Raw genomic sequence first — 16,820 nt, 5'->3', positions numbered from 1 at the left:
TCCCTAAGCAAAATCATTGTCAATCTTAATTGGCAAAATTGGAGCCTTTGAATGTCCAATTCATTAACACAATCAAGCTCCACATAATAACGCAACTCTCTAAGGATGCTTTACTCGCCCCATGGCCGAGTTGACTGACAAAAGCATTATCATAAGTGAACTTTGATGAAAAACATTTTATAAGGAATAATTACCTATTGAAGGCATTACCCAGATAATATTAATTATAAAACCCATGCTAGAAAATGATATAAAGGATAGATCTGAAAGTTGTTGGGATTCCTTTATTAGAGTAATTTCTTTGTAACGTATAAGCTATTCCCTCTATTAATATGGAGGTCATTATAATACTATAGATGGATCCGCAAATATTAAAAAGTGTAATTCTTCTTTAATTTTCCCTATCCTCATAGCTCTAAACTCTCCTTATTTTAGTTCTTTTTCTTTGATGGTGTAAATCCACAGAAAAATCAGGGTCCAAAACTGGTGACCGTGGTTTCTCTATCTTGAATCAACGCTTTTGATGATGATTTTTATAATGAATTGGTGATGCATTAGCATGCCTTGCTTCTTTAAATGTATATGAAATCCAATGATAAAAGGGTATGTCATGAAGCTTTCAAGCTTACAAACCCTAACCGAGATATCTCCCTTTTTAGCTGCAATTAACAATCATAGCCGTCCTCCACATAAATACTAAGATTAAACATTTTGCTAGTAGATTGAGCCTCATATAAAAAATCTCTTTCTCTACTCTTATTTGGCACAACTTGATCGTTTATGTAACTCTTCTCCTCCAAGGTGATTACTCTAAACTTCTAACCCCATCCAAAAGATTACCACAATGCTATTTCTACATATTTATGAGTGACCGATAAAGCACATAAGTTGAGTACAAAGATAAAATCAAAACAAGAATGCATCCACCAAAAAATTTTAATATCAAAAAAATGGTTATCTTCTCACACTGAATGATGTAATGAGAAAACTTGGCACCACAAATACACAATGTAAACTTGATCATCTACTTGCTTAAATTCTTCCAATCATCTTGCTCTTTTTTATGTCACAAACTGTTGTTGCAACTAGAGCCAAAGTTTTTTACTTCCCAACTATGCAATGCCCAAACATGAACTACAATCACTCCATAGTTATTTATGCAAAGACTTCTACTATGAGTAATTTTGCATCAATGTAACAATCTTGGTTAATCAAATTGTTCAAAATCTTTCAAATTAACTTTTTGGTCTCCAAACCATACCGTAGTACTAGCTTATTGTAATGATGGTATCAAATACCTTGAAGTGGAAGTGCCAACCAAAATCAAGAATGATAGACTATTAGTTGGCATAAAAGAGAAACACAATCACAATACAGAGAACACAACTGATAAAAAGCATGGAATTTCTTTATAGGGTCGACATATGATGAGGATGATTGGCAATCATCTCATTGGCCATCAAGCCGGAGATTTCTAAGAATTGAAGATGATGATAATGATGACTTTGATCTAGAGCACGAGCTAGAATCCATTTTTTTAAGATGATGGCAAAAGAAAAATGAGGATGTCTTGAAGATTGGATGGATTAGAGTGGTAAGGAGGTACATCTTGAGCATGATCTGGATTCTATTTACAGAGGAGGTAAAGTTAGACCATACAATAATTATTTCGAAGCCTCTACTATAATTTTAGGTTAGAGACTGAAGAATCTGAGATGGAAAGGGTGATGAAAAGGGAAAAGGAAAGTAGGAGTCTGATTTTTATCGGTTCATTTAACGAGATTGTTGTCCTGAAAGCATCCTTTGATACTAATTAGAATCCAACTCATATAGAACTATTATTTCTCCATTAGAGATTACTTTGTGGACATGGACATGAAATGATATTCTAGCATTGGGCTGAGAATAATCCTAACTTTATAAGATTCTACTTCAAACAAGACTACATATGTGAGATAGGAGAGACTATTTTATCAAGTAAAAAATAATGATTTTGTTATTGTGATGTATAATAAGAAGAGAAAATCCTTTGGGGTTCCCAAAACCTAAGTACCGGACAAAAGAAAAAAAAACAAAAAACTCAAATACACTCTCACATACAAGATGAGTTTCTCTTATAACAGAACCTACCATGAGAAAAAAGCTGGCTAGAATTCTTATTGATACCACTCAACAGTGTTGTTATGCTACAGACATCTCAAGGGAAATCAAAATATAGATTTGCATTACAAGAAATCTGAAATTGAGGGTCATGTCGTGCTTCTTTAATGTGCATGAAATTGTAACATAAAAGGGTATATGTAGAGGCCTTCACGCTTACAAAACCTAAATAAGAAATCTCCTCAAATAGCCACAAATAACAACTGCAGTCTATAAAATACAAATACATAGCCTTATGTATTTGTATCACATATGCGTAGAATGGGACACATGCAATATATATATATATATATATATATATTATATATATTGAGAAAGCCCAAAAGCTAATATATTAAATAGAAAGTAGGATACAGATAGATTGTGTGGGAGGGTCCAAACATGGCACCCTGCTCACACGATAACCTCCACATCAAATGGTTCAAAAAAGAGAAAATAAAGAAAAATACATGAGTGACCTAAAGAAAAAAACCAAAAAGTGCTAAAATATGGAGTATCAGGTAGCTAGAGAGAGTGATCCAATTTTGTCTTGCTTCTGCCTCTAGTTCTAGGGAAGTAGCCAGCTAATAAATTGGTAAGATGAGTGCATTGCCAATAGTAACCAATGTATCATCCAATAAATTCCCGAGCTCTAGTCGGCCTCCATTTTTCTTCTTCCTCCTGGAATAGGCGGATCGAAAATGTCGAAATGCTAGATTTGGCGCGATTCCATAAATCCAAATATACGTTTTTTTCGCTCGGACATGTGTAGATTTTTTAACATTAGAAACAACTACTTGTTGTATCAGCTAATCTTTTATCGGATTGAAGGAGCACTCTTCTGTGATGAAAAACACCATACTACAGGTACAGATCCAAATGTGTTTATACCACTCACTGTTATTGAAGAAGAGCCACTTATATGGCAATATATATATATATATATATATATGTACATATATATTTATATCAGCTATTAAATGTGAAGATTTAGTGTTGATTAGAATGATAAAACTCTTATTTAGGCAGTTAGAGATAGCTGTAAAGAATTGAGATTTGATTGGACATGAAATTGAAAAGGCTATTACAAATATTTATAATTTGCAGAGTGACGAAAAGGAGTACAACACAGTTTGATTGGACCTTGATATGACCTAGAGATATGATGATGAAGCACATTTTTTTATGATCTAGCATAGGAAATTATAATTTTGTGGAAGATGGTAAATTTCCTATTAAAGAGAACATTGGTCTTTTATTTATGATCATGATGACGAGCATGTTGGTCAGTTAATGATTCATCAACGTGGTCATAATTTGTTGGTCATTTTGATGATTTTTCTCTTATTTTGTGATTTCTTATGGACAAAATAAATTCATTGACAAAATCATGCATGGTTAGTAATGTTGTTGGTGTCTTTTTGAAAAATATACTTGATAAAATTATTAGATAAAATTGTAATTTAAACAAAATTTTTTTATCTTTCTGATGCTTTTAATTTAATACATATGATATTTTATTTTTTATTATGTAAAAATTTTTTATAGACGACATAAACATTTGTTTTTTTTAATACTAATAATTTATCAAAAAAATATAATTTTGATAGCATGTTATGTTCTATTTCTTACGAAAATGTTATCCCATGTATGTGTTATGTTATGTTTGTATCTAATGCTAGTGTCCATGCTTCATAGATTGCAACCACCTAATCTCCATTGAAATATTCTAGTATTAAACACTTTCTTGGTCTATTGAGTCAAGTTTGACATGCCTTCTACTCTTTGCAGGTCATACTTCCTAACTCCGTATCTTTTGTGTCCCCTCCCTTTTTTTTTTCATCTGAAAAATTAATAAATGTTATTCTGCAGGTCTTCCGTTGAGAAGAATCCTGGAAATAAAATGCTTGGATGGAGGGAATTCAGCCAAGGGAAGGTATTTGTTTATTATTAGAGATTACATAAAATTAGCCAACTTAATGTTGTAATATGTGATTTAAAACTAAGTGTGGAAGTTGGTGCTGCGACTCCTTAGGCAGGGCCCTATGTTTGGGCAACTTATAAGGAAGTTTATGAAGAAGTGCTTTACATTGGCTCAGCTTTAAGGCAGCTAGATGTAGCACCTGTAAGAGTTCTGGTTTTTCTCACTTAACTCTGATAATTTAATTTAGAACTAATTTTTGTGAACTCAATCAACTGTTATAATGGTTCTGTGATTCTATCAAGCAATAGGGTACACGAATTGGAATTTATGGAGCAAACTGCCCTCAATGGGCTGTGGTAATGGAGGTTACTTTCTTACTCCACTATTTTTAAGCTTATACATTTACATCTAAAATAAATTAGAGTTTCAGTATATATATTTAAAATTTACTGACTTAGAAAGTTAATACAGGCTTGCAATGGATACAACTTAGTTTGCGTGCCTCTCTATGATACACTGGGTTGGTTTAACATACTTCTAGCTTAGAAGTTCTCATTTTTATGAGATATTAAACTCTATTTTGAGCAGGAGCTGGCGCCATTGATTACATAATCGAGCATGCAGAAATTGATGTTGTCTTCGCGCAAGATAAAAAAATTAAACATGTAAGAATTAATTACATAAAAATTTCATTTTTATGATATATTAAGCTGGATAAGACCTGTTTAGCACACATTGTAGGTTCTTTCTTCCGAATGCAAAGCAGCAAGACGACTGAAATGTGAGAATTATGGAGATCACTTTGATTTGGGTGGTTTTCTCTTGGCTCGAACCAATGATGAATGACACTTTTTTGGATTTTGAAATATTTCAGCCATCGTTTCATTCAGTGCTATGCCTGAGGAACAGATTAATGCTGTTGCTGCTGCTGCTGGGATAAAAGCATATTCATGGAATGATTTTATTCTAATAGTAAGTTTATAAATTATCTCCACATTAATAGTTATTATTAATGTTCTTTGGTTTTAATATTATTCTCATTTTTTATAACTCGAGGGAAAGAAATATCCATCAGAACCTGTGCCTCCTCAACCTCTTGACATATGCACCATAATGTACACGAGTGGAACCAGTGGTAATCCAAAAGGAGTTGTTTTAACACATGAAACACATGCAACCTATGTAAAAGGAGTTGAGCTTTTCTTGGATCAATTTGAAGACAAGGTTAATTTCCAAACTTTTTTTAGTAATATTCAACATTTGTATTATTTTATTTTTTACTTGTATGGCTTAGAGATTAATTGTGCTTTCTCTACTAGATGTCAGTTGATGATGTTTATTTCTCCTTCCTTCCATTGGCACATATCCTTGATCGAATGATTGAGGAATACTTTTTCCATAAGGGTGCTTCAGTTGGATATTTTCAAGGGGTAAAAGATAAATTTTTTAGAGCATATTTTCTTAGTTCTATTTTTTTTTCCTTGCTTTCTTTTTAATTTTAAAATCCCTATTGTTTTTGCTAGAATATTGAAGCTTTAAGGGATGATCTCATGGAACTAAAGCCGACATTCTTTGCCGGTGTCCCTCGAGTGTTTGAAAGAGTTTATGAAGGCAGGGTTTTATTCTTCTTACAAATATAACTTGACATAGTTAAACTTGATCACTTCATCATTTTGTAGCCTTTGTGAGTTTCTAATGCAGATTTTTATCATACTAGGCATATTAAAGACAGTGTCAGAGCTCAGGCCACTAAGAAGATTGATTTTTAACCTTCTGTACAAGCAGTAAGTTAGTCTATCTCCCAACCATGACTAGAAAATATTGAATTATTATTGATATTTTTGTTTGTTATTGCAATTTAGTAAATTACACTGGATGAGATTGGGATACTCGCACAAAACTGCCTCTCCATTTGCTGATTTCTTAGCATTTAGCAAGGTTATACTGCCACTCTTAAGTTCTAAATCATCTTAAATAATTTAAATAGCTTTTCTCTATTTTATGTTATCTTAGAAATCATAACATTTCTTAGCTAGTTTTGATGAAGAACGAGTATGATTTGTAGTATTTTTGCCAATTATTTGTGATTGATTCAGGTGAAAGCAAGGCTCGGAGGCCGAGTTCGATTGCTGGTGTCTGGAGGTGCCCCATTGAGTCCAGAAATTGAAGAGTTCTTGAGAGTCACTAGCTGTGCCTTTATGTTACAAGGCTATGGTATAATGAGAACCATCCCTTTTTATTTTCTAATTTTAAGCAAATATTTCATAATATATGCTTGTTATGTGCTCATGGATAGTTATAATGGTTCTCAGTAATGAATATAAATTTGTTTGTGCATCACGGTTTCTCCAAACCTTTGACGCTGCCATAATTGGAATTATCTCAGCGGAAACATGATTTGATACTAATACATCAAGTTCTTACCCCTCCTGCTCTTCTATTGTTGCTTTTATTCATTTTACAACTAGGTGCCCTTATTTTTAAATTTTGCTTTCAGTTTCTTCTGTTTCGATATTGTGAGATCAATAATCACACTCTTTGGGGATTATCTCATTCAAAAGTGTTGTTATTGTCTCAGAGTTGGTAATTAACATCACAAATTTGAATTTCTACTGCCTTCTAGAAGGTTATCTAAGTTCTACAGTTCATATGACAAAAACTTAATATCATTTCTGTCATGGAAAAATTTGTGAGCTTGAATGTGATGTTCTACTTTCTGCTTATGCTTTATACTCAATTTTTTATGCAGAATAAAAGTTCATAAAAAAAACAGCATCATATTCTTGACAAGTCACAAACTTTACATGTTTTAGCCTTTTATCCTGAACTTTTTTTTTCTTTTCTTTTCTTTTTTTTTTGCAAAGCCCTCTTCCAACGCACAAGATGACATTATTACAGTTGTCGACTCAAGATTAAAACTATGCATCATATTTTATTTCTTAGGATAAACATTAATTAAAACTATGTATCATATTTTCTTTCATATGATTGACATTAAACAGACTCCACAACCTAATAGTTAAAAAGGCTATGCAGCTTAAATTATACAGAATGTATCAACAATTTGTTGGATGATTGGTTCATCTCACCTTTACATGTCTTTTATTGCATATACAAGACAACATACTATGTTGGTTAATTACATACCTCGCTCTATCCTATGAATTGCAGGACTTACAGAAACCTGTGGTCAGACCACCATTGGATACCCTGATGATCTCGCCTTGATTGGCTCCGTCGGTGTACCCACAACATTCACAGATTTGCGTCTCGAAGAAGTTCCAGAGATGGGCTATGATCCACTGGGTCAACCTTCAAGGGGTGAAGTTTGTGTTAGGGGGAAAACACTTTTTTCTGGATACTACAAGGACCCTGAGTTAACAAAGGAAGTAATCATAGATGGTTGGTTCCATACAGGTAGAACAATGAATGGTTAAAAAGCCATTCTTAGCATCATGAAATTATTTCAATTTATTGTTTCCTTCTTCAGGCGACATTGGAGAGATAACACCTGATGGGATATTGATAATTATTGATAGAAAGAAGAATATCTTTAAGCTTTCACAGGGAGAATATGTTGCTGTTGAATACTTGGAGAAAGTGTATAGTGCCGTTCCTATTATAGAAGATGTATGGTTTCTTCTCTTAGATGATTAATATGAAGTTTTTTGCAGGTATATATGATAAAATTTTACTGATAATTAATTATTTTTTTAGATTTGGCTCTATGGTAACAGCTACAGATCGAAGTTGGTGGCTGTGATCACTCCACATGAAGATAATACTAAGAAATGGGCATTGTTGAATGGTCATAAAGGTTCCTTCAACGAACTATGTGCACTAAAGGAATTAAATAATTACATTCTTCAGGAATTGAAGATAGCTGCTGAAAGAAATAAGGTAAGTTGTTTCTTGATATTGTTTTACCTTATATGAATGTTTATGACATCTCTGAAGAACACCAAAGCATCCAAGACATAAAAAAAACTTTTACTAAAACTAAAAAGGAGATTACAAAACTTAATATTTAGAAAGACGAACTTTTCACTCAACTTACAGGACTACAAAACTGCAACACTATAGAACTCTCTTAAACCCTTCTTTTTATTCTTCTACTTCTCTTCAAGAATCTCTTCGCTCCAGGAAGCTTCAAGAATATCTTTACTCTTGGGAAGCTTCAAGAAACTCTTCACTATAAGAAGCTTAAAAAAAGTATTTAGTTGAAGAATTTTGAAGAAACTGGGCTTGATGTTAGGGCTTGGCATGGGCTTGGGCTTCTTAAATTGTGTTATTGTTGAATCTTCAGTATTCTCCTTCAAACCCTAGCTTTACTTCCTCTAATTATCCCAAGTTAATGAAAAAATTCTTCAAACTTTCCGGTGTTTGATTCCTTAGTGAGTAGGTGAGCAACTAGATCACATTGATAATTTTTTTCTTATTTGACAAACTCTTAGTTCATCATCCCCAGTGATGATCAAGTCATCTATGTACAACATCAAATATGCCAATTTCCGTACTCTAACTTTTATAAATAAGTTAAAAGTAAATGTGTGATATAAAACACCCGCGGTGTTAGAATTCAACGGTCTTATTTTACCGAACCCTTGGAACTTACTTTAATCCATAGAGTGTCTTTTTTAAGTTACATACATAATTATGATGAGTCTTACTATCGAATCCCTTTGGTTGAAATATATATTTTTTTTTATCGTATTTTTTTTTTGTAAAAAGGTATTCTTTACATCCATCTGTCATAATTTCAGTTTTTGCTCGACAATAGTAATGTAAGAACTCATAAAATAATAATATTTTCCACTGAGCTAAATGTCTCATCATATTTCAATCCATATTGATGTGAAAATCATCGAGTTACCAATCAATATTTGTATCTCTCAATGGATCCATCCGGGTGAGTCTTATTTTTTATACCCATTTATACAATATGAGGTTCATATTTTTTAACTTTGTACCAGATCCCACGTTTGATTTAGTTCTAATGCAATGATTTCTTCTTTCATAGTTTTTATGTTCTTAGAGCTTTAGAATGCATGTCTCTGGTACTCTCGAACCTTTTTGTACCGCAATAGTTGCATTTGCATACTTGAAAATGGGTTTCTGCACCTTGTTTAGAATGCATGTCTTTGGTTCTCTCGAACCTTCTTGTACCGCAATAGCTCATTTCATCTTGACTTAGTTCACTTTCCTCTATTGATCTCTAGTGTATGCCATTTTGCCAAAGGCTCGCCATTGTCATATGATCTTCATCTTTTTCTTTTTTTTTTTCTTTTGATTCTTCTTGATGACTTAGTAGTATTTTAGGTAGTTTTGCCCTAATTTTCTCTTGCGAGTGATCTTCAAATTTCTTGGAATTTGATAATTCTTCTTTCTGTGGAGACCACCACGCACATGTATCATTAAGCACACCATTGCATACTATGTGACATCAATCAGTAGTAGAATCTATCATTTCCTACGGCTGTCATATCCAACAAAGATACAAGGAATTGTCTTTTTTTTTTTTAACTTGCTACATGATTTGGCACAAACAAATACTTGAAAGTGACCAACTGTGGGTTTTGATACCCCATAGTTTTTCAGAGGATGAAGTAAATTTAGATTTTTCTTAAGGAAGATTATTGATGATATAAGCTATCATCCTGAAGCATATGACCCAAAATCTTTTAGATGCATTTTTTAGCATGCATCGTGCTTCGACATTTCTAGAAGCAAACAAAATGCAAAATTTGATGAATTTAAAATGAATACTTGTTTTTTTTTTTTTTTTTGGTTCAAAGCACTCATGTAAGTATTTAGATTATAAATGACTTCAAGACTTATACATTCCTGAAGACTTTTCAACTCAGATGTATCAATTCAAGGAATGCATCAGTGCCTTGAGATTCATGCAAGGGCTTCAAAAAATATATAGTTAACAAGCTTAAATACATTTGGGATTGGTGCACACACCATAAGGCCTCCTCTTAAAAAGTGTACGAAATAGTGCACAAATACCTTATAAATGCAATGAAATTTATGCAAGTGCATCGTGCAAATATATCAAGCTATCATCCTTCTCATAAGAATAAAAGTTGAAAGAGCTGATGTTCTAATAATTTTCAAATGATAATATTTAGTAAAAATTATAAATGTAAATATTTAAAAGCTCTTTAATGATAGACATGTTGAAAATGAATCTTAAATCGAAGGACTTTTTAAAAAACCAATCTTGCAAATCATAAAATATATAAATGTTAAAACGACATATATCAATCCAGGCTTAAAACTAAACTATTCACTTTATTCAACCACTTATCCCAAGTGATAAATTTTGAAATTATTTTAAGCTCACATAGAGCTACAATGAAATTAAGTATATTAGTATATTCACGCTCAAAATAATTTTATGCTAGGTAGAACACAAATCGAGTTCTTTTTTTTGTGTTGTTTGACAAGCAGACTAAAAAAATGAAGTGATTATGTTCATAGCCCTCTGATCAGGTGGTCTGACTAGTCAGCTCTACTATATTAAGATTAAGATTTTAGTCTGTATGTTTCTTAATGATTTTTCTCCCCTTTTAGTTATCAATCATATGGTATATTTAATAGAGCATAAAACCTTCTATAAGCTAAGATCAAATTGAATTTATCTCTTTAGACAGACATGCATTCACCCAGGTCTCTAAATTATTTTTGGTTGAAGCAACTCATAGCCACTAAAATGATCCTTTTGTCAGGTTGGGCTGACTATCGTTTCTAAATAGAACCAGAGTCTATTATAACCCGAAACGATGAAATCATGGGATCAAGATCATATTCATTCTGATTTCTCCCATGATAAGCTCTCAGGTCATAGTGATAAATTTCTCAATTAAATTGTTGATATTATATGTTGAATAATCAAAATTTAATGACTAGCCATAATTGAAAGTGCTCTCTTATTATCAGGAGAGGTAATTAATCATAGGTGCAAACCCCTATGAGAAAGCTCAAACTCTAAATCATAAAGTTCTCACAAAATGAGGGAGAAATCTTTGGGTAATATCTTCACTATAATTTTATTTGATTTGTAAAAATTCATTCAAAATCTCACATAAATTTCTCCTTCATCACACAAAATGTTGAGATGCGCGTTTTCGAAGTTCATAGCAGTATAAACTAAAAAGTTTTACCACACTAATTTCACCTTTGTAAAATATTCATTGATCATAATATTTACCTGTTCTATGGCAAATAACTCATTATCCAAGAGTTTCAATTTTGTGCGGAGTGCCTTGAAAGTGCCTCATGTTTCTTTTGGTGTCTTTGCTCTCCTTATGTGCTCCTACAATTCTTCTTTAACTATGTTCTTTAAGGAAAACATTTCTTTATCTATCTTAATCTTTCATTTATGTAAGGTACCATTGTCATCTTCCACTAGCTGAGTAGTTTCACTACAACAGAAGATGTCATAAGGTTTTTATTCTTGCAAAAGGTTTTTGTCCTTGCAAATATAACATCATGCATGTTGCCCGTGTATTATAGTTTTAGATGTAAAGTTTATTAATTCATGTTGGTAATACTCAATAAGACTAAGCAAGCTTGTCCAAGATAACAAACTTGCAGAGTCACAGACTACTCATGATACAGGAAAACTCACAATAACAATCTCAAAAAACTATTTCTACTTTGGAAGATTAGATGAACTTGTAATGACAAAGCATACTCAGAGTTTCAAGAAACCTTACAAGCCTGGTTCAATTTCTAAGTTGTATCAATCAGGAATAAAAAAAATCAGACAGAATAAAGAGTTTTCTTCTTCGTAATACTGCAAAGAAGGAAATATTATATTTGCACGGATTCTTTCATTTTAGCTGAATATTTAGATTATGAATATAGATTAATTATGTTACTTAAATTAGATTATACTGAATATTATGTACCTAAAATAGATTGTACAAACTACTATTTATTGGAATGAAAGCAAAGGAAAAGGCATTCAGCCTATTTGCTCAAAATATTGTTATAGTATCAGAGCATGAATCCTTGAAATTTTAGCTTTTGTTATCTTTAGTCGGTATCTTCGACTGCTTCCTTACCGGAACGCTCGTTCTTGTCTTTGAGTTTTGCGGCGTCTTCGTTCGCTTTGTTTGAGTTCTACCGTTGCTTCAAGCCGATCGACTCCCTTCGACCGGACCTCTGGTGCTGAGTTTTACGGCATCTTCTCTGGTGCGAGATCTTCTTCGTCCGGCATCTTCGATCGCACCTCTGGTGCTGCGTCGGCATCTTCTTCGTTCGGCATCTTCGGACGTCTGCTTCAAGCCGATCGACTCCAATTACAAGAAATTCGTGTCTCCGATCTGCCGCGATCTCCCTTGATCCGCTTGTTGCGATCTGTCGCGATCCGCTTGCTGCGATCTCCCTTTGTTCGCTCTTGCCGCAGTCTGTCGCGATCTGGCTGCTCGCGATCTGCCATGATCTGTCGTGATCCGTCGCTTGTTCCTGCCGTACCGCACTGCTCCGATCTGTCGCGATCTCCCTTGATCCGCCTGTTGCGATCTGTCGCGATCCGCTTGTTGCGATCTCCCTTTGTTCGCTCTTGCCGCAGTCTGTCGCGATCTGGCTGCCCGCGATCTGCCGTGATCTGTCGTGATCCGTCGCTTGTTCCTGCCGTACCGCAATCTGCCGTTCGCCCCTGCCGTGCCGCGATCTGCACCGCGATCCGCTTGCTCGTTCTCTCCTGCAGTGCCACGATCTGATTATTTATTTTGGATATTTCGATCGAGATTAATATATTTAAAATGTCTTCTGAAATCTTAGTTATCAAATTTACAGGAAAGAATTAAGCCGCATGGGAATTTCAGCTCATAATGTTCTTAAAAGGGAAGGAGCTTTGGGGTCATATTGATGGATCTACCCCAACTCCTACTGAGAAAAAAGATCTTGATCAGTGGGAAACAAAGGATGCACGGATTATTTCCTGGATTTTGGGATCTATTGAGGCTCATATGATAAACAATTTACGATCCTTTGGCACAGCTAAAAAAATGTGAGAATACCTGAAGCGCGTTTATAATCAAGATAATTCTGCGAAACGCTTCCAATTAGAACTTGACATGAGTAATTATAGTCAGGGTAATCTTTCAATCGAACAATACTATTATGGTTTCTTAAATTTATGGAGCGAATATACTGGTATTATATATATAAAGTGTTAAAGGAGAACTTAGCTAGTCTTCAAGCCATTCAATAAGAAAGTCGTCGTGATCAATTTTTAATGAAACCGAGACCTGAATTTAAAACTGCTCGAGCTGGGTTGCTGAACAGAGATCCGGTTCCATGTTTGGATGTTTGTTTTGGGCAATTACTGCGCGAAGAACAAAGATTGGCGACACAAGCTACTATACAACAGGTGGATCATCAGAAATAATTAATGTGGCATATGCTGCTAAGATCAAAGGGAAGGGGTCAGTGCAGTGCTACAACTGCAATAAATTTGGTCATATTGCACAGAATTGTGAAAATAAAGTATGTAATTATTGCAAGCAAAAGGGACATACTCTTTCGAAGTGCCAAACACGACCACAAAATCGCAAACCACAAGCTGCAAGCAAAAGGGACATACTCTTTCGGAGTGCCAAACACGACCACAAAATCGCAAACCACAAGCACTTCGTGCCACGGTATCCGACAATCCTGCTCCGACTTCTACTGTTGCTGGCAATAATCTATCACCTGTCACACCCTATATGGTTCGATAGATGATTCTCTCTGCATTTTCTACTCTCGGCCTTCAAAGGAAAGGTAAAACTATTTCTTCGGTTACTTCTCCTTTGTTTGTTGATTCAGGCGCCACAAATCATATGACTAACACTGTTGAGCTATTGCATAACCAACGATCGTATACTGGTACTCAACATATTCAGGTTGCTAATGAAAATAATATTTCAATTACGAAAGTTTGTGATATTAACTCATCCTTCAAACATATTTTGGTTTCTCCTAAATTATCTACTAACTTACTCTCTGTTGGTTAAATTGTGGATAATAACTGTGATATATATTTTTCTCGTGATGGTTGTATTGTGCAGGATCAGGTGTCGGAGAAGGTGATAGCGAAGGGGCCTAAAGTGGACAGACTGTTTCCATTACAATTTATTATTCCTCAAAATATTTCATTAGCATCTTCAGTTGTTGAGAATAAGACAGACATCTAGCATAAAAGACTAGGTCATCCAAATGATATGGTGTTGAAGCATTTATATAAAAGTGGTATTTTTTGTTCTACAGATAATAATTTAGTAGTTGATTATTTTGTTTGTAAACTTGGAAAAAGCAAGACATTACCTTTTTCTATTTTAGGCAGTCGTGCCATTAAATGTTTTGACATTATTTATAGTGATGTTTGGGGAATTTCACCAGTTAGTTCACATACTCAATATAGATATTTTGTGACATTTATTGATGATTAAAGTCGATTTACTTGGATCTTTTTTTGCGCGTCAAAACAGAAGTATTTACTGTATTCTAAGCATTTTTAACATATATTGAAACTCAGTTCTCCGTTCGCATTAAAACCTTGCGTTCTGTCAATGGCGGTGAATACATGTCTCATGAGTTTCAAGCATTTCTTCAGAACAAAGGGATTGTTTCACAACGTTCATGTCCCTATACACCGCAGCAAAATGGAGTTGCTAAATGAAAAAATTGGCATCTATTGGATGTCGTGCGCACATTACTGATAGAATCTTCTGTTCCAGCTAAATTTTGGACTGAAGCTTTATCTACTGCAGTTTATCTCATTAATCATTTATCATCTCAACAATTGAAGTATGAGTCTCCCTACTATCGAGTTTTTTATAAACACCCTTATTATCATACGCTACATACTTTCCGATGTGTTTGCTTTGTTCATCTACCTGCTCATGAACGTCATAAATTGGCAGCTCAGTCAGTCTGATGTGCCTTTATGGTGTACAATCCTAATCATAAAAGTTTTGTGTGTTATGATTCGATTAATAGTCGATGGCATATTTCTCGAAATGTGATTTTCTTTGAACATGAATATTACTTTCAATATCATATGTCCACATCAAATATAGTTATACTTCCACAATTCGATAATTATTCTGCTGATAAACGATTCAAGCCAGACATTGTCTACACACGTTGCCTGCCCCCTTCATCTTCAATTCTCCCCGACCCATTCGACGATCAACCCGACGTTTCCGTCCTCCAAATAGATATGGGTATTCTGCAATTTGAACAAATACTACTGTTCCTACCTCTTACTTTCAAGCTGCTAAACAGACTTGCTGGGTCGAAGCCATGAAAGAGGAACTTCAGGCACTTTAAGAAAATCACACCTGGAATATTATTTCATGTCCTACAGGTGTTAAACCCATTGGTTGTAAATGGGTTTATTCTCTTAAACTCCGATCTGATGACTCTCTTGACAGATATAAGAAACTCTCTATGACTCTCTTGACAGATATAAGAAAAGATTGGTAGCTCTTGACAATCGTCAGGAATACGGGATTTATTATGATGAAATATTTGCACCTGTGGCTAAGATGACAACTGTCCAACTGGTGTTATTTATTGCTGCATTTAAAGGCTGATTCTTAAAGCAGATGGATGTTAAGAATGCATTAAAAAAAATACGTCTATATGACTCCTCCAGGCTTATTTTCTACACTTTCATATGATGTTTGTAAGCTCAAACGGTCCCTATACGGTTTGAAATAGACTCCACGGGTTTGGTTTGAAAAGTTTCGCAATACCCTTCTTAACTTCTCTTTTGTTCAATGTCAATATGATTCATCATTATTTCTTTGCAAGACTAACAAGGAAATTGTTTTGTTATTAGTATATGTTGATGTCTCAGCTACAGAAACATCTTCAGGGTTCTTTTCATATGAAAGATTTAGGGTCATTAACTTATTTCTTAGGACTCGAGGTTCACTCTTATGCTGCTGGTGTTTTTCTTCATCAGCACAACTATACGAAGGGACTCATTGCTTTGACTGGTCTTAAAGATGGTCGCTCCATTGATACCCCTTAGGAGGTAAATGTCAAATATCAACAGAATGAGGGTGACTTTCTATCTGAATCATCTCTATATTAACAACTGGTTGGCAGTCTCAATCATCTGACTATTACGCGTCCTGATATTTCATTTGTTGTGCAACACGTTAGGCAATTTATGCAAGCCCTACACATCTTCATTTAACTGCAGCTCGACGTATTATTCAACATTTGAAAGGTATTTCTCACCATGATTTGTTCTTTTCTGCAAAGTCTCCTATCACCTTAACAGCCTATAGTGATGTCAATTGGGTTGGTTGTTCTGAAACACACCGATCTATTACTGGATGGGGGATGGTTTTGCTTCTCGACAACTCTTTAATCTCTTGGAAGAGCATGAAACAAGATCGAGTGTCTAAGTCTTCTACTGAATCAGAATATCGCGTTATGTCCTCTGCTTGTTTTGAAATCATTTGGCTTCGTGGCGTGCTGGCTGAGCTTGGTTTTCCTCAACTTGAGTCTACTTCTCTTCATGCAGATAATACTAGTGCTATCCAGATTGTTGTTAATCCCGTCTTTCATGAACGCACGAAACACATTGAAGTAGACTGTCATTCCATTCGAGAAGCCTATGGGGAGGGTGTTTTATCTCTTCCTCATATCACTTCTGATCTTCAAACGGCTGATATATTTACTAAAGCTCTTTCTCGACAGCGTCATCAGTTTCTTGTCAGCAAATTGATGTTTCTTGACC

The 16,820-nt window shown here is 34.4% G+C and overlaps 1 protein-coding gene across 1 annotated transcript in view; it reads left to right on the top strand.

Annotated features, from left to right (window-relative positions):
* LOC110021753 (long chain acyl-CoA synthetase 1-like) overlaps window positions 1–16,820 on the top strand; it is a 36,998-nt gene that overhangs the window by 18,695 nt on the left and 1,483 nt on the right. The window contains exons 2-17 of the mRNA XM_020720370.1: window positions 4,012–4,075; window positions 4,175–4,264; window positions 4,372–4,428; window positions 4,535–4,583; window positions 4,652–4,728; window positions 4,805–4,844; window positions 4,938–5,035; window positions 5,120–5,287; window positions 5,383–5,493; window positions 5,587–5,674; window positions 5,781–5,847; window positions 5,926–6,001; window positions 6,160–6,277; window positions 7,235–7,480; window positions 7,554–7,693; window positions 7,781–7,963. Coding sequence (XP_020576029.1) covers window positions 4,012–4,075; window positions 4,175–4,264; window positions 4,372–4,428; window positions 4,535–4,583; window positions 4,652–4,728; window positions 4,805–4,844; window positions 4,938–5,035; window positions 5,120–5,287; window positions 5,383–5,493; window positions 5,587–5,674; window positions 5,781–5,847; window positions 5,926–6,001; window positions 6,160–6,277; window positions 7,235–7,480; window positions 7,554–7,693; window positions 7,781–7,963 — 1,672 coding nt within the window. The remainder of the gene's footprint in view (window positions 1–4,011; window positions 4,076–4,174; window positions 4,265–4,371; window positions 4,429–4,534; window positions 4,584–4,651; window positions 4,729–4,804; window positions 4,845–4,937; window positions 5,036–5,119; window positions 5,288–5,382; window positions 5,494–5,586; window positions 5,675–5,780; window positions 5,848–5,925; window positions 6,002–6,159; window positions 6,278–7,234; window positions 7,481–7,553; window positions 7,694–7,780; window positions 7,964–16,820) is intronic.

The sequence above is a fragment of the Phalaenopsis equestris genome, unplaced genomic scaffold (genome assembly GCF_001263595.1).
Source record: "Phalaenopsis equestris unplaced genomic scaffold, ASM126359v1 Scaffold000141, whole genome shotgun sequence".
NCBI classification, from domain to species: Eukaryota; Viridiplantae; Streptophyta; class Magnoliopsida; order Asparagales; family Orchidaceae; genus Phalaenopsis; species Phalaenopsis equestris.
The sequence above is the reverse complement of the archived record's forward strand: the minus strand, read 5'-3'. Positions and strand labels throughout refer to the sequence as shown.